The sequence below is a fragment of the Dryobates pubescens genome, chromosome 7, assembly GCF_014839835.1.
Source record: "Dryobates pubescens isolate bDryPub1 chromosome 7, bDryPub1.pri, whole genome shotgun sequence".
Taxonomy (NCBI): domain Eukaryota; kingdom Metazoa; phylum Chordata; class Aves; order Piciformes; family Picidae; genus Dryobates; species Dryobates pubescens.
Window position 1 is genome coordinate 14,794,984 of NC_071618.1, and position 23,843 is coordinate 14,818,826.

General features: G+C 40.3%; 1 protein-coding gene across 1 annotated transcript in view; it reads right to left on the minus strand.

Moving 5' to 3' along the window:
• The window catches only part of PCCA (propionyl-CoA carboxylase subunit alpha), a 313,957-nt gene that overhangs the window by 215,649 nt on the left and 74,465 nt on the right, over positions 1–23,843 (minus strand). The window contains exons 7-9 of the mRNA XM_054162910.1: positions 14,933–15,064; positions 8,353–8,389; positions 5,309–5,387 (exon numbers count right to left, since the gene is read on the minus strand). Of these exons, the coding sequence (XP_054018885.1) occupies positions 5,309–5,387; positions 8,353–8,389; positions 14,933–15,064 (248 nt within the window). The remainder of the gene's footprint in view (positions 1–5,308; positions 5,388–8,352; positions 8,390–14,932; positions 15,065–23,843) is intronic.

Here is a 23,843-nt window from a genome sequence, read left to right on the forward strand (position 1 = left end):
CTCTCCTCTCAAGGTTTAGTACAGGTAGTGCCTCCAGGCCAGTTTATGATCACCTCCACCAGACCAGGTGTTATGATCGTAAGGAGGTTACTAATATTCAATTGGTGGAATGATTAATAAAACTATTAACAACTTTATTAATCATAAAAATCCCACAGAAAATATTAATAAAACCTATTTACTGGTTCAAAATATTTGTTTGTGGAACAGAGATCTCACCAGCAGGAAAAGTAACAAATACGAGCAAAAAAACAGAAACAACAATCTGCACTTTGAACTGTAAAGGAAAAAAGGGAACATCGGCAACAAAGCCAGAGATTGCCCACAGAGGGGTGGAGGAACTCCTGAATTCCCTAGGGCTTGTACATGCCTATAAAATCAGATTTCATCATTACTCACTGATCCTGATATCCCATGGCACATGTGGGGGGATTTAAGCAAAACCGAAATGGCATCAACCACGTGGAAGCTGCAGGAGCAGAGTTTCACTTTCTGTTGGTGCCTGCAGCCTGTTGCTGAGACACATTCGGGATTTATCCCTAAAGGCTTTGTAGCTGAAAGCCTGGTAGAAAAAAGGTTCATTCTGCTGCAATTCTTCGCAGCGGCACTCGTCGCTTCTTCCAATAAAACGAAACTGTCCTGGGGACTCAGCTCCTCCAGGGGTTCGCCTCTCGGTCCGGCAAGACGCATCCGCTCTGCTCCTGGGCTTTACAACACTATACAGCGAGAGGTCTTTGCAGTCCTGTCTGCGTGAACTGAAACACGGCTCAGATTCCAAGGCACTGGCTCTTTGGGCTGGTACTTATAGATTTCCCGGGGTAATAATGGCCACTGACAACAAAGATTGAGAGATAAAAACCTGATAGTGTAACCTATAGAAAGAGTTTTCTCCAAACATGGCCAAAGGCACACACACACACCTGGCCCACTTGGACTCCAGGACATGTTCAGACAAGCCTGGGCAACGTAGGCATTTTCCTGAAAAACCAGATCTGCTGGCTCCTGCCCCATTGTCTGGTTCAGAGCAATTTTGAGGCTTTTTGTCCCTCCAGGACACAACTCCTCTCAAGATTTCCCATTTGAGCTGTGTTATCAGAGCCATCCACTTAGACCATGTGGCATGATGTGGTGTAGAACCTTTACCTTACCTTTGAACATCCAATGCAAAACTGGCAATTTAGAAGCTAGAAGCAGATGTGACTCAGTTCTGATTACTTCAGATGTAACATTTACTCTTTCATAGGAAGCTAGAATCTTGTTCTCTGTTGGAGCATAATTTGCCTCTGAAGCCTCAACTCCAGAAACCAAAAGGACATCCATGTGTCTCACCTGGAACTCTCTGCCATAAGCACCAGGTTGGACCATTGTCACTTGCAGCTGTGTACAAAGCGTTCTTTATGTCTGGACCAGTTCAGACAGGTCCCAGGCCCATTGCTTGGACTACTTGTTTTATCTGGTCAAAGGCTGCTTGTTGTTCAGGACCCCACTGGAAACTGTTTGTTTTTTGAGTCACATCATACAGAGGTTTCACAATCTGGCTGTATCTAGGAATGTGCAGTCTCCAAATTCCCACTGTACAGAGTTTCTTTCTTGCTCATAGGATTGGCCACAGAGACTCTGTTTACCACATCCACTGCAATGTGATGGCGACCATCCTGCCACTGCACTCCTAGAAACTGGATCTCTCCTTTCACCCTGTCTCGCTTGACAGCGAAACCTGCCTTCGAGAATGTCAATGATTTTATTACCTTTCTTTAAGACTTCTTCAGCAGTTTTACTCCAGACGATGATGATGTCGATGAACTGGATGTGTTCTGGAGCACCACCTTTATCCAGAGCATCATGGATCACTGCATGACAGATGCTTGAGCTGTGAACCCAGCCTGGAGACAATCTGTTAAAAGCGTACTGGACTTCTCTCCAGGTAAAGGCAAACTGAGGCCTGCATTCCTCTGCTATGGGAATAGATAAGAAAGCATGAGCAATGTCTATGGTAGCATACCACTTGGCCTCTTTGGATTCCAGCTCATACTGGAGTTCCATCATGTCTGGTACTGCTGCACTCATAGGTGGAGTTACTTCATTCAGGGCACAGAAGTCAACTGTCAGACGCCAGTCTCCATTCGGCTTTCGCACAGGCCACACTGGACTGTTGAAAGGTGATTGAGTTTTGCTGATGACTTTCTGACTCTCCAACTGACGAATCAGATTCTGAATGGGCAACAAAGAGTCACAGTTGGTTCTGTATTGTCTGTGATGCACGGTCTGAGAAGCAACTGGCAGCTTTATATCCTCTATCTCATGTTGTCCCACAAATGCAGACTCATCTGAAAGCTCAGGTCTAGTGGACAACTTCTTAATTTTCCTCCATCAATTTCTACAGTTGCTACTCCAAAAGCCCATTTGTAACCTTTAGGGTCCTTGAAACGCCCTTCTCTCAGGAAATCAATTCCCAAAATGCAAGGTGCTTCAGGTCCTGTCACAGCAGTGTGCTTCTTCCACTGTTTACCAGTTAATTAATGTTGACTTGTATCTTAGTCAACTCTTGAGATCCACCAGTGACTCCCAGAATAGTTATAGGCGTTGATCCCTGATAATTTGATGGTATTACGGCGCACTGAGCTCTTATGTCAACCAAGGCCCTGTACTTCTGAAGTTTTGAAGTGCCAGGCCACTGAATGTACACATCCCAATAGATTCTGTTATCTCCATTATCTCTCTCCTCTCCCTGTCAGGAGGCAGAGCACCCCTAATTATGAGGAATACATCCACATGTGCAGTCAGCACAGCATCTAGTGTCAGAAGTAGAATCACTGTTGGAGCTAATAGAGTTGTTCTGGGAAACTGAGGCAGTAATAGCTACCCTTCTGGTATTGCTACCTCAGGCTCTGCCACTCTGCAGTTCCCTTAATCTCCTGAAAAGATCAGAAGTTGTTGACCATCCCATCTGTTCATGTTCTCATCAAACTGATCACACAGTTATCCAAATACCCCCCGCATGTTCACCTCTGTTGTCTTCGTTTGACCTGTTTTGGAATGGCCTCCTCGGAGGACATCTATTTCTAACAGCTGAAACTTGTATCCATCTGAAGGAAGAAGAATTGGAATTACCTCCCTGTGCCAATTTGGATATGAAAGTTTTAAGTTCCTCCTCCAGCTCTTTCATGCAATTCTTTATAGAATAGAATAGACCAGGTTGGAAGAGACCTTCAAGATCATCGTGTCCAACCTATCATTCAACACCACCTATTCAACTAAACCATGGAACCAAGCATCCTGTCAAGCCTCTCCCTGAACACCCCCAGCGACGGCAACTCCACCACCTCCTCGGGCAGCCCATTCCAATGGGCAATCACTCTCTGTGTAAAACTTCCTCACCAGACAGAGTTTTAATAGCTGAAACCAAAGAAACATGTGTGAGACTATCCTCCAGTTGTCTCATATGGTCAGTGAAATGGCCAACAGTAGGAGGCTACCCTCCGTAGGCCCTTTTTAAGTACAGAAGCACCTCCATTAGCTCCTGATTACCAGAACCTATATCCTGTCCTGCATCTCCACTATCCACAGATGGTCTCAGTAATTCAGCTATATCTTTATGGCAAACTTTCTCTCCGTCTTCAGAAGGATCTTTTTTTAACAGAAAGTCCCTGATCAGCAGAGGGATCTTGCTGTTACTCTGCATCTGCCTTGCACCTGCCCCTTTTATCTGAATCCACAATTTGTTTAACTTGAGCCGTGTTTAAATTTACAGCAGACTTTGCAGAAGCAGAAGGGGTTTGCAAGGAAACAGCATTGGCAGGTGGACTTTGGGTCCCAGCCGCTGCTGTTGAACTCAATTCCATTCCTGCTGTTGCAGGCGGAAGAGATTTTGCCTAATGGTTGCTGGTGACACCACAGCCACCATCTTAGCTGCTGGCGCTGCCAATGTAGCCACCATCTTAGGTACTGGCACTGACACTGTGGGCTGCATCTTCCCCCTTCTGGCTGAATGCCAGAACTGCTGGTGATCTCACTCAGAGCTGCTTTACCATTAACTCTTGCCTGCCTGTTTCCTTATTTGCGTCTTTCTCATCACTAGAAATTTCTGCATTCAAGTTAGAACTAGACCTCTGCCATCTACCTCTGCTACGTCTAAAACCAGAACACCTACTCACTGCACGTCTCTCTTGGTACAGTGCCATAAGAACACATTGATTATTACCGATAACAGAATCACATGTAACAAATCATTTTGGGGTCCCAGCTGCTCATGTAGCTTTCTGCAACAGGAATGCTGAATTCATGCATCTCTGCAGGAAAAGTTACAGTCACATTTTCATAACTTTCAAGCCAAAGAAATCCTAAGCAGAGGTCATACAGCATTTTCAGCTTGTATTTAAACCCAAGGAACAATTCATATTCCAAATATCTTCCTAGCTTATCTAACATCAAGGCCATGCACCATCTATACAGAATGACCATCAGAGCAGAACATATCAAATGCCACAAAACCCAAAACAGCTTCATTTTGCTTCCTTAATCTGAGCAGGAATTAACCAATCAAGTAATTGCCCCAGGTTGAATAGGCACCAATTATTATTTTTTTTGTAATGTGGTGGGTTGAAGTTTCCCCCTAGCATTCACTTTGCCAGACCAACTCAGAAGCAAATGAAGCTGTATTTACAAGCAAGAACTACACTCTAGAATGGAAAGCAATGAATATGTACAAAACATACAGTATTTACAATATTACACAGATATTTATAATTAGCAAACAACATGAAAATCTGCCTGGTCAGAGACCAGGGAAGCCATTTCACTGCCCAACCCCAACCCCCCCTGCCCCAAGAGAGAAAAGGAGCAGAGAGAAAGCACTGGTTAGACTTAACTAAATAACTCTGCCAAGGTCAGCCAACAAGCACGTTAATCTCTCCCAAGTGAAGCAAAACAGCAGAGATCAGAAGAGAACTGTTATGGTACAGCCCATCTTATTCTAGGTTTTTATCCAATGAATTTATTTAGAATAATCTTTTGTTTTCCCTTTTACACCCAATAGTGATTTATTTATATTTTTCTACTTTTCTGCTCAAAATCGATAACTAAATTTTAAAGGCATAGCCTAAAACCACCACAGCAAGGTTTATGCAAAAATCAGTTTTAAACAGACACACACAAACTCAAAGTACACCACTCACTACAAAAGGAGAAAAACAAATAATATCCAGTTTCTCTAACATTTCATATCTGCTCAACTGTCATCTCACAGTGGCTTAATGGGACTTTGGTAACTGTAGCATTCATCAAGGCAAGCTTTTGGACAGCATCTCACCTGGTCTCTTCATCATCCCAAGCGATTCTCATGCCTTTCCCGCCACCACCTGCTGAGGCCTTGATCATGACAGGGTAGCCTAACAGCGGGGAACAATTAGACAGAAGTTCAAACTTTGTTCACTTGGTAAGAGGAATATGACAACTGACCACATGTCCAATAAGGCCAGTAGACAATAACTTCGTTTATTAAAACGCTTTGTTTGGAGGGAGAGGAAAGATCTTTTTTTTTTCCAAGACTTAGCTGTCAGTGCACTGATTTCTGAAGCCAAGTTGTCCTCTCCAATTCATTTATACCCAAAAGAGCACTGAATGCATTATTCCCAAGTAACAAAGTGATTTATGAATAAAGGCTTTTGACCTTCTTAAGATCACATCTCTTTAGGAACAAAATTTTATTCCTTTGTTACTGCTGAAATAAAATAAAATAAAAAAGAAAACCACAGCTGTAGTTTATTTTAATTTTTTTAGAATCACTGGCAAAAAATAAGATCTCCATAGACTACTAGTGAAGAGATTCAGGAAGCAAATCTGTGTCCTAACACTTCCGGTGCAGTACCTTTAAAATAACAAAACACCTCAAGAACTATGCTGCTCCGATATGACACAATAGTATCACAGAAAACAGGTCACACTTCTGTTTAACAATGAAAAAAATTTCTCCAAACTGGGAAGTGATATGAAAAAGTGAACCCATTCTTCAGAAGCTACTACTAACTAAACTCATGCCAAATGAAATAAGACAAAGCCATGTTTTTCAAGTCTTCAGTTTTGTAGAGGCTTTCATTCAGCTTAACTGCCTGCACTTCATAGTTGTCCAGTTCTTTCAAATTGAAGAGTAAAACTGTCAGGAGTTTCATTGCTGGTTCAGAAATCAGGAAGCCAGCAGCCCTTAATGTACAACTTCCTGGAAAAAGAGCCGGTGTGATTAGGGACTACAAAAAGAATCTCAAAACCAGCTTACATGTAAAGAAGAGATACTATAGGAAGGAACCCTATATAGCAATTTGTCTGAATTTCTTTGACTTCCTAATTTAACCTGATATTTCTGTCACATTATCTCTTGACCGCTTGGGAGAGCACATCTCCATGAAGGGCAAAAGGTAGGTTTCACTCCTGTACTTACAAAATGTGTGTACAGAAATAACCACTGCAACAGATAAAGGCAGCATCTTAACCCTGAAGAGCCATGTTCCATTACTACATGATCTTTGGCCAGAACAGAAGCAGGAAAAAATGCAGGCAGAAAGATAATATGCAATATATTAAAGTTCTAAAGTTTTAGGTGTTGCCCCACAAGACCTTTATTTCCCCTTTTCTTCACTTTTTCCCAATAATTACTTAAATATTCTTGGAAGACTGAGGTCATATTTAAAATAATCTGAAATTATACAATTACAGATCTAGTGTCTTAGTATGAGTACTTCAATGTCATCCTATTTCAGAGCCTTTCAAATTACAAGTCACTGGGGTTTATTCTGATTAGTGGTCATGATTAGATGAAGGCTTAACCAAACTGATGAACTGGTCTAAACATGGGTGAGGAGAAGACTAGAAAACTTTTTCTCTCGCTACATGGCATCATAGTACAAACCCTTTTTGCATCAAAATGGTTTAAGAATTTGTCATCCAGATTAAACACCATCCATCCATCTGTAACTGACTTTATCTACAGATTTAAGATTGCCTTGATAGAATGACCTTCAAATTGCTACTGATATCAAAGACAGGAACCAACCGACAGAACACCAGAAGAACTCAGAAGAAAATTAAGCATGAATACATTTTAAAGGTATCTAGAAACCTAAGGAACGCTTTCTGAATTGCATTAATCAAAGCTGCTTTAACAATACTTGCAGGAAAATTTAAAAAACAATCATAAAAAATGGTATTGAAATGAAAGAAAACTGAAATTGCCATAATACTACATCTTTAAGGTGTAGACCCAGTTTTACTTAAGAGTTCTCGCCAAAATGTTCCAGTTTGGTTGACCACCTCTTGTTTTGTTTTTGCTCTCCTAACAGTGACCAATAATACCTGATTTTCCATCAGGAACATAGTGACTTCAATTATGTCAGTCTAGAAGTCAGCTATGCCTATGCTGGGGGCAGTTAACCAGTGCAAGGCAAAAACCCCAACTTAAACTGAAAGCAGAAATGTGCTACAATGATGAAAAAAAGTCATCATCAGTAGTGCAAGTCCCAATTTGTATTTGTCACTTGAGGCAGAGTCACAGCTTTTGGGATAGGTGAGATGTATTTGTAGCTAGATCAGTAAGGAGTTTCAAATTTACATATGTGCTATGAATTATTCACCTGTGATAAAGCCAGATAGCTTTTCATGGCTACTATCTCTTAAAAATGAAAGGAAAAAAATTATCACTCAAGAAAAAAGAAGATATAAAACAAAAAACAAGAACACAACTCTTACTGCATTAGATTCTCCTTCCAGAAAGCATTTAAGAGCATGTGTAATTTCAAGCATATGGTTTAATATTTTCCCTAATGCTAAGCTTTAGAAAATAAAAGCCAAAACTCATTAAACACATTACACTTAGTCTCCATCAAAATCAGTCCTGGACAGTTTGCTGGTTACTCTTTTTACTCTTTTGTGAGACATTCAGAAGTGAAATTACTTTATTTCAGAACACAACAGAAAGGCTGGTGCTCTGGATGATATTCAAGCTAACTGCACTCCACACAGTGTCAGCCACCATATAGAGATAGATGTACCATGCTTAACTTCTGGCTATCATATCCAACTGCAGATATGCTTTGAAATAACTTCAGTAAGCTGGATATTACATGCATTCCACAAATCACAGCTGCACTTGTTCTGTAAAGTCCAGTTTGCAAAGCTAAAGTGTGATGATTTAAGAGACTGGGCATTAACGCCTAAATTCTTCCAGCCCTATAGGCAACAGGGAACTTACAAACTATTAAAACATTATTTGTTCTATAGGGATTACTTATTACACATTCAATTTAGTCAACCATGTCTGCTGAGAGGCACACAAATCCCACCATAGCTAATTTAAGAACTTACCAATTTCCCTTGCAATTCTGACAGCTTCATCTGCATCCTGTAAAAGCAGGAAATGAGACTCAACGTTAATCCCATCAGCCACTGCACAATGTCCTGAGGGCAGTCATATATTGCACTACTGTCTCCTCTGATTCATTTAATGTTTGATTTTACAACCTTCTGACCCTTTCCAGCCAGAGGAATGTAAAATTAATACCATAAGTGGAATGTAAATTCTACCTCATCATTAGTATACTGAGAAACTCAAAGCAACGAGGAATCAGCTGACAGGAAACACAACCAGGATCACAAAATTATTTTCTGCAGTTGTAGGAATTTAATGCCAGAATTTAGAAGTTTACAATCAATAATGGACTATAAATCAGATCATTAAAGTTTGTTCACTGCCAGCTTGTTTCTGTCTTCGCTGGTATTTCTTGTTTTGCTGGTTGTTGTCAGTAGGGGGAGTTGACTCTCTATTGTTTAGAAGTGACTCAGGTTTGGACAAAATCTTGCAGAAGTTCTTTAAAGACAGGTTTTGTCTACTGAAGAAAAACACAAAAGCATTTAAGCGTTTGACTTCCCTAAGTTTTTCATTCTAAAGTCAGAATAAACCTTAAACACATCACTTAAAACTGCATCTGAAATGAGAAGACTCACTTAATCTTTTCCACTGCACATTTTACTAGTGTATGACAATTATAAAAAATCTATTTTCTCAATGCCAACTTTGCTTCAGCTGACTCTCTACAATAGGCTAGTACATTTAAAAAAGTACTCTGAAACCCAGAAGATAAAAACCAAAATGCTTACTTTTTAATAACCAAATCTCTTCTCCTGTAGTAGTTAATTCTGGTTTCTTCTACTGATAATATCTTTCCATTATACAATACTAGAAAGAAAAAGGGTTAAATTACTGTGGCTTGGGTTAAGTTTGAAAATTCCATCTAAATTCACTAATATTTATACTATTCCAGGACATGCATTAAACAATTTGTATGGAAGGCAGTAATGTCTGGAAAACACCAGCTGCTAAGTGTGCCTGAAACTATGGGGGCTGACTTATGAACATTAAAATGAAACCTGATATTTTTAAAGCTTTCAAGGCAATCCATTTTAAAAGCACCCAGGTCAGAACTTTAAAAAAATACATAAGAAATGTTCATACCTGGTTCATTTATGTCCGATAATAAAACAAAATCCTCTTTAAAAGTCTTCAGTACCTAGTAACAGCCCCATGAAGAATAAGGGGGCTGGCAGGGGAAGTTGTCAGAAAATTTAATTTCCTTTCATTAGCTAGTCTGCTCCACAAATCGGTGCTTGTTAAGTTCAAAGCAGTCCTGAAAGCAACATCAGTTTTAAGTCTTTTTACTCCAGTCACATCTGTTAATGAGATTTTTCCAAATAACAATTGTTTTCAAGTCAAGAGATAAATCTAGCAGAAAAATCTCTTCTCCCCCACCCAAAAAAATAATTTTATTTTTTTTAAAAATCAGGGTTTACAGTTTTATTACACCTTGCTGCTTTCCATGACCCTGCACCCTCCAAATTTTAGCTTAAAGGGATAAAATGCATGAAAAGGGTCATTTAAGAATGTTAGTGGTTTCCACACATTGAGTTTGAAGGTTCTTTGTTCCTGCCTGTGACAGTTATGCGAGAATACTTCCCCTTAATAGCCTCTCTGTCAGGAAGTGTTAAACCTGCCAAATGCAGACAATTAGAGCCTCTTGAACAAAATGCAGGAAGAGTGATGACTGATGAAGAGCCACGATTATAGTCGAGAAGGAAACTTTTACATTTCTTTTCTCTTGCAAATTCACTCATATATTTGCAAAATAGAATTAAGAAGGGGAAGCAAACAGGGTAATTTTTTTTCCACTTAGTTACCTGCAAACAAGTGGCTAACTGATACAGTGCAGTCCACAGGAAGATTGCCTCTGTATTTTTATACATGTATACAACAACTAAGTAATAAGCAACATCGTATCACTAGCACTAATTGCTTCAGTTCTGACTGCAGTCATCCGCCCAGCAGTTACCAATTTACACCGTTTCAACATCTTTTACACTTCTAATACAGTATTTTTGTAATAGAAAGGAAACTTTACCATACAAAAAAAAATAATAATTAAATCAATGCATATTCAAATTCTTTACCCTTCAAAGAGCGTTTCTGAAATAGAAAACAAAAATATGCTGTGCTTTAAAGAGTATGATGTATTGAAATCTGTTAAGTCGTTTGATCATTTTCCTAAGTTATGCTTTAGTCTCACACATTTCACTTGCAGACGGCATAACTGCAGCAGCAGTTTGAGTACTCATAAAGGAGGACAGTTATTTTAGTTTTTTGGTCCAAAGAACTCAGGATCAATACACAGTATTTGCCATAGAGGGGACAAAAACACCCTGAATGTTATGCCACTACATAACACTCGAGTATATCTGTGCAAAACATACAAAACTACACTGGTACTAAAACCATTTTGATTTTGTTTGAAGCAAAATTCTTTACATTCTTTACTGCTGTTTCCTCCCAAAACACTTCAGCTACGGTACCACTTTCCCAATATAAACTGGCGACTGTAAAGAAATATATAATTTTAGCACCACCTTTTATTGTACAAATAAAAATGGTTAAGTAATGGTACAAGTTTATAAAAGTCGTAAGAGTTATAAAATGATCTCGTATTGTTTTTACAAATTGTTTATTTCATTACATTAAAAGGACATAAAATATTTAACGTAAGAATTCTTAACCTCCTAATTTCATGCATATGCCTCTGCATGGTACCAGCAGGTGGAGACAAAAAAGCTAGACTACTCTGCAGTAGAGGAATGCCAGAATAAAGCTGTTTAAGAAACTCCTAGAGCTGTAAAACATCATATTAAAGTGCTACATAACACCCTCAGAGGTGAAACTGTTGAGCAGAGACAACCTTCAGTTCATGTCTAGTCTCCAACCACCTCTCCAGCAGTACAGTGATCATTTAATACCAATGTCAACACTCTAATGCAAGAATACAGCCAAAACAGGTATGAGGAACTTAAATACAGCAAATTCATATCCTTGCTGAAAAAAACTTTAACATGCCTCCTAACATGAAAGACTAAGCAGTCATCCAGAGACATTAATGTTCTGGGTCTACATCCAGCTGTGTTCTACCAGGCATAAAACAAAAAGAGAGCAAAACAATGTTAAAAAAATAAAAATACCTTCCTTCCCTTGCCATTCCCTCACCAGTTTTTCACCACAGTGCCTCCTTATACTCCTTACTCACCCTCTGCTTTCTTCTTACCTTTTATTCTTCTATTCTCATTTACAGACAATACATCTCAGCTCCAATTTCAGCATAGCCAGTGCTTAGATGCATTAACACAAATTATTTTAGTTAGGGCTATTTACCACAACCTCTCTCAATCAGGTTTTATGAAACTACCTGTAGCTACAGATTTAGAAATTAACTGTCTTTGAACACTTTTGTTGGCTTAAGATGGCAATACCAGGCTCAGGCTCCTTACTTAGGTAGTCTGAATAATCCTTGACCCAGCCACTGAGGAAACTGAACCAGGAATGAGAAGAAAGTTACTCTTTGTTGTCAAATGACCTTCTCCAATCTCACTCCATGTCGTCCCATTCTCAGTTTCATATTTGCCACAGCATTTGCCTGTATGAGAACGGTTAGTTGTGTCTGTTATGCAAGCATCCTCTCCTTCAGCCCTTGCAGGTCCTTACATATACTCTTGAAAGGCTTCCTTCTCTCAAATTTCTTAATTTAATTTCTACTTGCTGCACATTTTTCTACATGCAACTCCTCCCAGTTGCTATTAGAAAAGCTTAGCAACTTCAGTGCCCCCTATGTGTAAGTACTAAGCAACGTAACAGGGAGAAAACACTCTTTATCCAATGAAGGACCTATATATCTGCAGCACTGTTCAACGAGTGCTGGATAAAGACAACTCTTCATGGAACAAAAATTTTCAGTGCAGTTCTGAATTGAGTAACAAAATACAAGAAGTTGTTACTCTATGCTCACTTCAACTATTCATCCACAAACAATATGCGCAGTTGATCTTCCTCAACTTCTGACATTATCAAAAGGCATGAATGTGCTTTTCTTCCAACTGTATTAGACTCCATTATAAACAAACATGAAGCTATCTCATGAACCCAAGTACCAAACAGGTACTTAAGTCCTTCCTATGACCTTTAAATATTTCTCAAGAAAAAGAGCCCTGAAAGCATCTTAACTCTGACCCAAACAAGCCTCCTACCAAACAGCACAAATACCATGCAATCCCCAACTCCTTGTGTGTTGCTCTTCTGATTGTACCTGGTAACACATTGTTTTGCCCTTCTTATCTTAGTCTGCATTGGCAAAACAACTAACGAAAGATCAAGCAGCCTTTATGATGCAATTACTCAGGTCTTCATCCCAGCAAAAGACATCACAGGAAAGGGATCAGAAGACAAACATTGGCAACATGTTTAGATCCATAGCAAGGATAACAATTATCAAGAGTTTTATTTACTAGAACTGGTAACCAAAGCACTACATTTTCCTTTACCATGTCAGATGGGAACTACTTATTTGGTGGGTATACTGCAAGGTGGGTGTTGGTTGGGGTTTTTAGATCTCATGGGGTTTTTTAATCACTCTTCAAATAATCAATAGTAGTGTAAGGCCGTGGTATGTGAAATTGATATAATATGGACACTTCAGGATTAAGCAACTACTACATAGTTTCTTTCAACAGCTGAGAATTGGGGTTGTCAATTCAATCCTACATTCCAGCTCATTTGGTGTTAAGACTATCACTGCATATAGCCAATTGCCAACCAGATGACTTAACGGTCTTTCATTTTGTGTCAGGAACTTCAGATAATTGTCAAAGAACAGTGCAATTAAAGGTCTCAGAAACAAGTGCATTAGCTCAGTTTCACTGGTTATATGGCTCTCTGTTCACTAATGACTATCCTACTTTGCTAAGTTTGTTTCTTTTATCAGAATAACAGGCCTTTAAATAAGTTTTAACTTGACAGAGATAAAATCAACAGAATTTGATCTAGCATTAGAAAAAGTTGTAGAATTTAGACTACTCAAAGTTACCTCTTAATTAGATGTTTTTATAGAAGCTACTTTCAGGATTTCTAGAAGAATATAAAGATATTAGACAGAGGATCTTATGCATAATAGCTTAGCTGCTGTTAAATCTTAGGAGCACTAAAGGACCACATACAAAAGGACTCCTAAAACATGCAACAAAAAACCTGAAGGACTTCATCACTGCCACAAATGCTAGACTAACATTCACATGGAGCCCTCCAGAAGAGAAGCAACTCTGCACTTTTACCTTTTACAGCACATCCCACTGTCAGGCATCTCACACAAAGCATTTCCATCACAAGTACTGAAGAATTCTCTTGTGCATTTTGACCTCTGCTATTCCATGAATTCACCATTCTCTCTCACTAGCTAAGTTCTCCAAACATCACCAGAACTGATAATTTTATGAAAGCTTATTCCTTTATACTCTATTGACCTTTCTCATCTATTTGGGTTTTGAAGTTTTCCTCCAAGGAGAGTTTAAAATCCAACTGGGCTGGCACAACATGGAACACCGTTGCCCTAGTATATTTTGTTCCCTAAAATACAGTCTGCATCCCATTAATTTATTTAGTTGTTCCCCATTATCTTGACATTTCCTATTTTATCACATAAGAGAGATTTACAGTGATCAGAGGTCACTATCAGTCCTCATAAATAAAACCTGAAAAGCTTTCCTTTCAATACCTTAAAAATGTTTTCAAAACAAGCTTCTCCCTTTTTTGTCCAACTCAAATTTTGTTTTAAAAAACTAACTTGAGATATCAACATTTTATAATATACCAAAGGCTTAGGTATATACAGCAAAGGGTTTAAAAGGGGAAAAAGCTTATTTACCTGCATTAATACAGACAATATATTTAGACACACAGGAAATCTTACAAGCCCAACACTTCACTATACCAGAAAATAAACCAAAACCAATGCATACTTTATCTCACATAAAATGTAAAGAAAAAACTGAAATTTCTAGGACACCGTAGAAAATCATTCCTCCTAAAATCCCAGGAAGAACACTAGGTGTAGATTCAGACAATGAGAAACCAACTTCCTCCCATTCTCACCCTGAGTTTTACAAACCACAGAACCACACCATCCACACGCTGTAAAATCAAAACTTCATACAGCGTAACAAACTGGACTTAACATAAAGGCTGTCAAGATCTTGCCAAACAAGAATAAAGACCTGAGAAACAAAGATGTGTAGACAGTCAAATCCACACCTCATATTTAACATGAGGGCAGGTAAATGTGTTAAGCTTAAAGCAAAACATGTTTAGAGGCTCTACAGAAGCAGTCCTTATTACATCATTTACTATGAAGGACTTCTCCTCAAAGCTCTCTGGCTAGTAAAAATCTGTACTCCATTTTTAATTTTATCTGTTTGAAAAAGAAGGTGAAACTATAATTACATTCTGCATCAGATCATCAAGAGGTATACTTTCATTTAGACACCGTTCCTACAGTGGGCAGACAGTAATTAAGTGGTTTCTCACCTTGACTACTCCATCAAAGCCAGGGATCGTGTTGACCTTCGCATTCTTGGCTAACAATTTGCTTTCAATCTTGTCTCCCATAGCTTGAATAGCATGTGTGTCAGGTCCAATGAAGGTGACACCTTCTGATGCCTGCAAAGACAATGAAGTTAACTTTAGGAGACAATTAAAAGCCAACTTTACACAGATACTTCTATTCTTATCTTTTTGAACTGATTAATGAAACAACATTTAATAGATGATCTCTTTCTGTATGCATCTAACAATATATGAACAGTTTCAGCCAGTTCATTAAAAATGTGTATGACCTTGTGAAACTATGTATACACACAGATTCAAAGCCCCTATAATTAGCATTTGTATAAATCAAAGCCAGACAAAAAGGGGGGAAAATAGCTCAAAGTGGAAGTACTCCAGCTTGAAAGTCAGATATGTCCCTTAAGAAAACTTGCACCAATGAAATAGCTGCAAGTGATTTACAAAGATATGCTGACTAAACTACAACAGAGTTGAAAATTCCATCATGCATTCCTAAAACCAAACCTTGACAAAACATTAAAGTTACAGTGCAGTCTCTTGTTCAATGTATTTAAAGACTTTGAAAATAAGGTAAAAAGTGAAATGTTTCCCCAATTGTTTCAGGCAACTCTTTTCCAGCACCAATGTGGAAGGTTAACATGTAGTACTTTAATAGTTCAACTTCAATACATAGGTAGAAGAGTGAATTGCACTTTCCTTCATCCTGTTTCTCTATGCCAGCAACAGACTGCCAAAGATTTCCCAAACCCCTCCAGGGTCAGTACAACACTGAGCCAAAGGTGATTCTATCAGAACAGCTTCACTGAAAACTACTGATCCATCAACTGAGTACAGGGTCTGGCAAGCTAGCATCTTTTGTACTACAGGAAGAAAAGATCAAAAGAATAAACATACTAGTCCTGCACGAGTTTTTTTTCATCTGTTTCATTGATTTCATTGAGTTTGGGTTTTTTGTTCTTGTTGTTTGGTTTGCTGTTTTGGTCGGGGTGGGGGGGTTAGGTTGTTTTTGTATGGTTTTGGGGAGGTGGTGTTTTGGCTTGAAGGGTTTTGGTTGGGTTTTTTGTTGCTGGTTGGGGGTTTTTTTTGGGGGGTGGGGGTGGTTTTTTGTTATTTGGGTTTTTTTTTTCCCAATCCTTAGAGATACTTTAAAACAACTTCTCTCCAGCTGATGAGTAGTTTACTTAATACCAGCACTAACTTTTTTTTACATCATAATTTGTGCTTTAATTTTTTTTTTCTGACATACTCTTGTGCCACAAATGTTACAGATGTCAGACAGAGTCGTTAATAAGAAGTATTTGCTGAAACTTTGTCTATTTGTGATGGCAGTACATTGCCACAGAACAGACTTAGGAAAAACATGGCATTAAACTCAAAGAATGGAGATTTAGGTCTTTTTAATAAATTCTTCACTGTAAGGATAGCAAAGCACCGGAACAGGTTGCACAGAGCAGTTGTGGATGCTGCTTCCCTGGAAATATTCAAGGTCAGGATGGATGGGGCTTTAATCAACCTGATCTAATGGAATGTGTCCCTGCCCTGCAAAGAGGTTGGAGCTCTTATATTTATGTCTCTTCCACAGCAAACTATTCTATGATTCTATAATCCTAGAATCTATTCTGTAATTGGAGGTTTTATCTCAGTCCACCTCTTCTCTACTACAGTAGGTTTACTAGTTCAGCAGGTCAGTAAAACTGATTTGTCTTACAAACACAAAGTTGGGAAGACTACAATAGAAGGGCACAGAGAAGAGGAAGACCAACAGATCTGAATACTGAAGGAATTAACTTTTTAAAGGAAAAGGGAAACAGGAAGCAAGGAATTCACACTTGAAACCATAATGACAAAGTTTGAGGCTGATGATTTCAGAAACAGCAGATTAGAACCTGAAAACTGATGCTTCGTTTTCTCTTAACACAAGATACTTTTTTTTAATAGGGGCCTGCATATAGCTGGAGGTCTCTTCTGCCAAACTGTACACCAATGTGAAAAAAGCTTTGTGGGAAAGCTTCATTTATGTATTTGGCAACTGGAGATTATGGTGTCCCTCTTGAATCACTCCTAACCTGGAAATACCTTGTTTCTGTAGTTTCTGCCACCTGAGAACGAACATACCAGACCATTTCAAGAAACCAGTGTGCTGCACCCAGTATATTTGTTACAAGAATCTTGGAGAGCTCGTATTCTACATGAACACAAATAGTATTAAGTTATGAAAAGTTAATTACCAAACGTGCAGCATATTCACATTACTAATGCAAATATGAGGTGGTGCAACCTCTGTCTTTGTCTGTAACATCCAGAATTCACAAGCCACACAGTCTACACATGCATCTCCTGGCTTTAACTGCTCTGAACCTTTGTATCTTGAACAGAAATACTCTGTGAATAAGCAGCAGCTTAGTACCACCAGCTACTCCCCTATATGATTAGCCAGCTGGGGTGATCCAGTTATCTCCCAGTTTAAAAAAAAAAAAATCTGAAACAAAGTATTTTAACTCAATGTCATATCACAAGATACCTGAATTACAGAACTCTGCATGCTGCAACATCTATGAATCAAAAACAAATTAACAAACCAAGGGGGATCCACGCGGTTCCAGTCAACACAAACCACCTCTCAGAGGAAAAGTGTGCACTCTCTGACAGGACTCACAACTAACTTCAGCTATGCTCACAAGAAAGACTGCCATCTTAAGGAGCTACTAGACGAACTCTTGCAAGTCTTGGTACAAGCATTCAAGTTCCCATCACTCAAAGATACGGCTCTAGCCTTCTCAGCTCATCACCTAAGTGCCTCAGTTTCATCACTGACAATACTTTCAGGTAGCACACTAAATGACCTGTTCAAAATTGTAGTATTTGATATTGAAAGTGCCAAAGAAATTATAAGAAAAACCTGTCAGCACTCATCCACTGGCATCCTTAGTTATGAAACAGATGGAACTGGTGAATCTGCACAAGAAAAGCTTCCAGTACCTGATGACAGTTTGTCCATACAGATTTGCCACTGCAGTAGCAAGCACTAGAACCTCTGCTGTACATATTCAACTTACACACTGCATATCAAACAAGTTTTTCTCCAAAGTTATTACACCTCCAGAGGCAGCATACTTCAGCCTTAAATATTATCTGACTGCAAGGAACTTAGCAGGTTTCATCATCATAAACATGAAGCTTTTGCTTCAGAAACTAACAGCAACACCTAAGTATCACTCTTCTACTCTGCATAGTCAAAGGTAGAGAAAAATAAGGAATACTTTATGAAGGAACAATTTCAGAACACGTTCCATGTCAAGGAAACAAAGAACTAACCTTTTTAAGTAGTAAATATTGAAGAGATTTTCCCCAAAACCCTTCTGGTTTTGAGAGCAGCAGTAGTTGGTTTAATTGTGGTACCATAAGTGTCATAAGCCATTCATTTTCTTCCCTTTGTTCTTGTTGGTGGCTTTTTTTTGGTGTGTTTTTGTTTGTTGGGATTTTTTAAGCTAGACAAAAGCCTTAATTCTATGCCCAGGGAAAGCAGGACCCCAAATGTAGTAAAACCTCAACAGTGTCAAAATAGAACAAGCAAAGGCAAGATCTGGAAAATCCATTTGAGAAGTCTGTGGTGAGCTGTATGTGACTTTTAGAGTCTCAACTGTGCTTTGGGAACAGAGTGGACAAAACAGGCCTATGCTAGTGTAAATCACCATATTCCCAACACTCAGAAAGGGTCTGTCCATGTGACAAACTCTTGTGTATCTGAGATAACTGAATAGACTGTTTGTAGGAGATTCCTTTGTATCTCCTTCTGAAAGTTATGAATACAGAGATTCATAATTACTGTATTATATAGTCTGTAGTAGATTCAGCCTCAGTGGCAACATAAACAGAACTACAGATAGAAAGTATGGAGGAGGGAAAACTGCATAATAAACTTTTATACACAGTAGCTCCCTTGGCAACATACACTCTTCTGTGGGCTTGTATCTGTCAAACAAGCGAGCTCGCTGCCAAGCCTCCCAGCCCTGCAGGAAATGACTGAACAGGTCCGACCCAGCTTTAGACGAACCAAGCAATACTAAAACTTTTCCTCTGTCTTTTACTACATTACTTATGGACAATTAAACACACTTTTTAGTGTCCTTATTCTAGCCAAGACATTTAACACTGCACATAACACCAGCTTAACAAGAGCAGCTCCAGCCAACAAGGATGTCTGCAACATACAAAACCACAGCTATCGAGAATCTTGTGTTTTTTCTTTCATGATTGTCTGGTGAGGGGATTCTTTCACTCACAGCTTGCTGATGTGGCAAAATACACTCCAAGTGCCCAGCTGCTTCCAGGTGCAAGAGCCCCTATAATTATCTCACCACACAGAAGAAATGGCAATAATGCAGGCTTTGTACTTGTTCATTCCCTGGTACCTGAAAAAGCTAGTTGAAGGAAAATGTTTCCTGTGTCTGAAGAAGAAATGGCTGGAAGGAGCAATGATCTCAGGAGCAATTGGAACTGCTCCATCTTATTGAAACTAAATTATGTAAATACAGAGCTGGTTTTAAGCTCATGAAGAAGTTCAGGAGAACCCAAACTATCTGTTGCACACAGCCATTGCATCACATGTTCTCAAAGTCAGACTTGCAAAGGACATTTTAAAGATTACCCAAATTCATGGTACTACTTACTGGAAGACAGTAAGTTTTTCAGGAGAAGAGAGCTTAACCCCATCACCACTGACCAGGTACGCTCACAGCCCACAGTATGTCAGGAGCAATCAGGAAAGTAACTGAGCTAATCCAATTGCTTTCCCTGGTTCTGTCTCCTCCTCCTGCACAGCCTTTTCCAGAGTCTCATCTATGCCCCTTCTCTGGTGCAGACTCTGGCATTCCTGGGCTGACCTAGCTGACCAACATGACAGACAATGGCCTAAGGTTCTCTGTGATAGGTGTTTTCCATTGCTTTCACAAGTTCAAATTTGCTAAATAGATGTTTAATGGACATTGGATAGAGGACCACAAAAGCTGCTAGAGCACACAACTGGGAACAAGAACCTTCTTTTAGGGAAAGGCATGCCTTCAAACTTGCAGGTGTGTGATAACAGTCTGCATACTGCCACATTGGCTTGGTTTTCCATTTCAGTTTACATTTCTGTTTTAAGGTTGGGTTCAAAATAAAATTTTGGTCCTCTGAGGAGCACTGTCTTAATCAAAGAATGGCTGAAGTTTGAAGCATCAAATCCACTACTTGAGCCAGCTCTTTGGTATATGCTGTCAAGTAGGGGAACAACTTCAGTGCAGAATAAAAGCAGAAGCAAGATTCTGCTCCAGTGAGATAACAGCAAGATTAGCAAATGGGGGTAGCAACTTACCACACTTACTCAAGAACTCATTGGTGAATGAGGTTATTAAAGAAGGTTCACAGATAAGGAGACCAATAGAAACTCTTATCATAAAGCTAGTTTTTAAATGGCTTTTGTCCCAACCCTAACTCTTCTTCACAGGAAAATCTGTACTTGCATGAAGCTGATTAAAGCCTTTCACTGAGGAACAATTGCCTTAATTTTTCTGCCCTTTACACACAGCCAGTCAAGGGAAGGGAACGACACAGCCAGTGAGAAAGAGGCATAAGTAGTTTGGTAGTCACAAACAGTATCAGAGTTCCAGAAAAAATGGAACCTTCCACAAATAAAGTGTCTCTTCTATAGCTCACCAGAAGGAAAAACAGACCCATACGTGCACCTGCCTACAGCCACATACAAAGCAAAGGAGATAAAACAGCACAGCTCATAGATTGCTAGCTGCCTAAAAAGCTTTTAAGTCACACAGGCTAAATCCAGGGCTGAGAAGCAGAGCTTTCAGGAAAAGGTCCAAATGGTTTAAACAGCCTAGAAAATAACCAAGTAGAGCAGAAGAATGCAGGTGAAGTGGCCAGATAAACATTCAAAGACAAACAAGATTCAGAAGTCCTACAGACAAAAAAAAAACCCACCACACAACACACAAACACCCAGATATGCTAACATCTGTTCAGAGAAGTAGGGAAGTAACAGGGTCATCTTGCAGTACAGGAACTGTCCATTCAAGACTGGGAAGGAATTCTCATAGGAAATATACTGTAAGAATATATTGTAAGAAGCATCCACTACAAAATACTGAACTGGGAAAACATTCTACAGCAGAATGTGATGGATGTGGAAGAACACACAGAAGCTTTTTGCCAGGCACACAGAAACAACCTATCAGCTCAAGCAGTTGGGCCCTGCTACTCTGAAGGTTCAGAATGAGGAATGTATACAGGAGTAATCAGTGATCTGACCAAGCATCAAAATGCAAGTTTAATACTAACAAGTAGAGAACTTCATCTGTGCAGACTTAAGCCTTTTCCAGCTTGAAATAAAACAGCAATATGCCTAGGCATTGTCATGGATCACCAAAACAAGTAATACCCCACTAGTTCAGAAAGTAAGAGTTGCTCCAGTTCTGTTGTATTGGGTTGGACTGAGCTGGAGTTAATTCTCCTCACAGCATCTTTCTGGTGCTGTGTTTTTGCAGCAGCAGTTGATAACATAGCAGTGTTTTCGCTACTGTCAAGTAAGTATCCAGCCTGTGTCCTTTCAATATTTCCCTGCCCCAAGAGTATGTTGAGGGGTGGGCAAAATCTTGGGAGGGGACACGGCTGAGCCAGCTGACTCAGACTGGCCAAAGAGGTATTCCACACCACATGACATCAGCTCAGGTATAAGAATGAAGTGAAAGAAGGAAGTGTGAGGGTTTGTCCATGGCGTTTATCCTCCCAAGGAACCACCAAGCTTAGAGAGCCCTGCTGCCCAAGACTGACCATCATCCTGCTTTTTTGCTTCTGCAAAGTCTATTGCTGTTTGCTTATTAGTGTTATTAAAATTGCTCCTATCCTATTCCTGGCTTCTGGTTTGTTTTGTTTTCTCTCCTCCTCCATCCACTTGAGAGGGGGAGTGATAGAGCAGCTTTGGTGGGGATCTGGGCTCCAGGCCAGGGGCCAAAACAACACACCTGTTTAGAATTAAATAAGCAGAACTTCTGAAGCCAAAAACATCTTAAGAATACACACACATTAATATATGTACAAAAGAGACAACACTCACAGCATCTTTTATCAGAACAAGCATTTTAAAAGTGAACCATGTTAAAGCACAGCAAACTACAGCTTCTGTACAGGCTTAAAACAGCACAGCACCTCTTAAGTGAATACAGTACACAACAGAATCATAGAATCCAACCAGACTGGGGAAAAAACTCAGAGATCATCAAGTCTAACCTATTACCTAACACCTCATAACCACTAAACTATGGCTTCAAGTGCCACATCCAACCCTTTTTTGAACAACTCCAGGGACAGTGACTCCACCACCTCCCTGGGCAGCCCATTTTAATGGCCAGTTACTCTTTCTCCTCACCTCAAGCCTAAACTTCCCCTGGTGCAGCTTGAGACTGTGTCCTCTGGTGCTGGTTGCCAGGGAGAAGAGACCAACCCCCACCTGGCTACAACCTCCTTTCAGGGAGTTATAGAGAGCAATAAGGTCTCCCCTGAGCCTTCTCTTCTCCAGGCTAAACAACCCCAGCTCCCTCAGGCTCTCCTTATAGAGCTTGTACTCCAGACATCTCACCAGCCTCACTGCCCTTCTCTGGATATGTTCAAGAGACTCAATGTCCTTCTTAAATTGAGGAGCCCAGAACTGGACACAGTATTCAAGGTGTGGCCTAACCAGTGCTGAGTACAGGGGCAGAATGACTTCCATGCTCCTGCTGGACACACTACTCCTGATACAGGCCAGGAGGCCACTGGCCTTCTTGGCTACCTGGGCACACTGCTGGCTCATGTTCAGCCTACTATCAACTAGTACACACCCAGGTCTCTTTCTGCCTGGCTGCTCCCTAGCCACTCTGTCCCCAGACTGTAGCACTGCATGAGGTTGTTGTGGCCAAAGTGAGGAACCTGGCACTTGGAGTTGTTAAATGCCATCATGTTGGACTCTGCCCATCTGTCCAGCCTGTCAAGGTCCCTCTGCAGAGCTCTCCTACCCTCTAACAGATCAACACCTGTCCCCAACTTGCAATCTTACTGATGATGGACTCTATCCCCCCTCATCCAGATCATCAATAAAGATATTGAACAGGATGGGGCTCAGCACTGATCCCTGGGGGACACCACTAGTGACTGGCTGCCAGCTGGATGTGGCACCATTCACCACCACTCTCTAGGCTCAGCCCTCCAGCCACTTCCTAACCAGGCACAGAGTGCTGCTGTCCAAGCCACAAGCTGACAGCTTGGCCAGGAACTTGCTATGGGGGATGCTGTCAAAGGCCTTGCCGAAGTCCAGGTGGACTACATCCACGGCTTTCCCCACATCCACCAGGCAGTCACCTGATCATAGAAGGAGATCAGGCTGGCCAGGCAAGACCTGCCCTTCCTAAATCCATGCTGGCTGGGCCTGATCCCTTGTGGACAACCACAGCGCACCTGCCATGGATGGTCAAGATGATCTGTTCCATAATCTTGCCTGGCACTGAGGTCAGGCTGACAGGCCTGTAGTTTCCAGGTTCCTCCATCTGGCCCTTCTTGTGGATGGGCACCACACTGGCCAGCTTCCAGTCATCTGAGACCTCTCCAGTGAGCCAGGACTTGTGGTAAATGATAGAGAGCAGCTTGGGCAGCTCATCTGCCAGCTCTCTCAGTACCCTAGGATGGATCCCATCTGGTCCCATGGACTTCCAACTATCCAAGTGGCTCAGCAAGTCTCTACTTCCTCATGGATTTTAGGGGGACTACACTGCTCCCTGACCTCATCTACCAGTTCAGGAAGTCAGTTATCCTGAAGCCCTCCTGTCTTACTGTTGAAAATTGAGGCTAA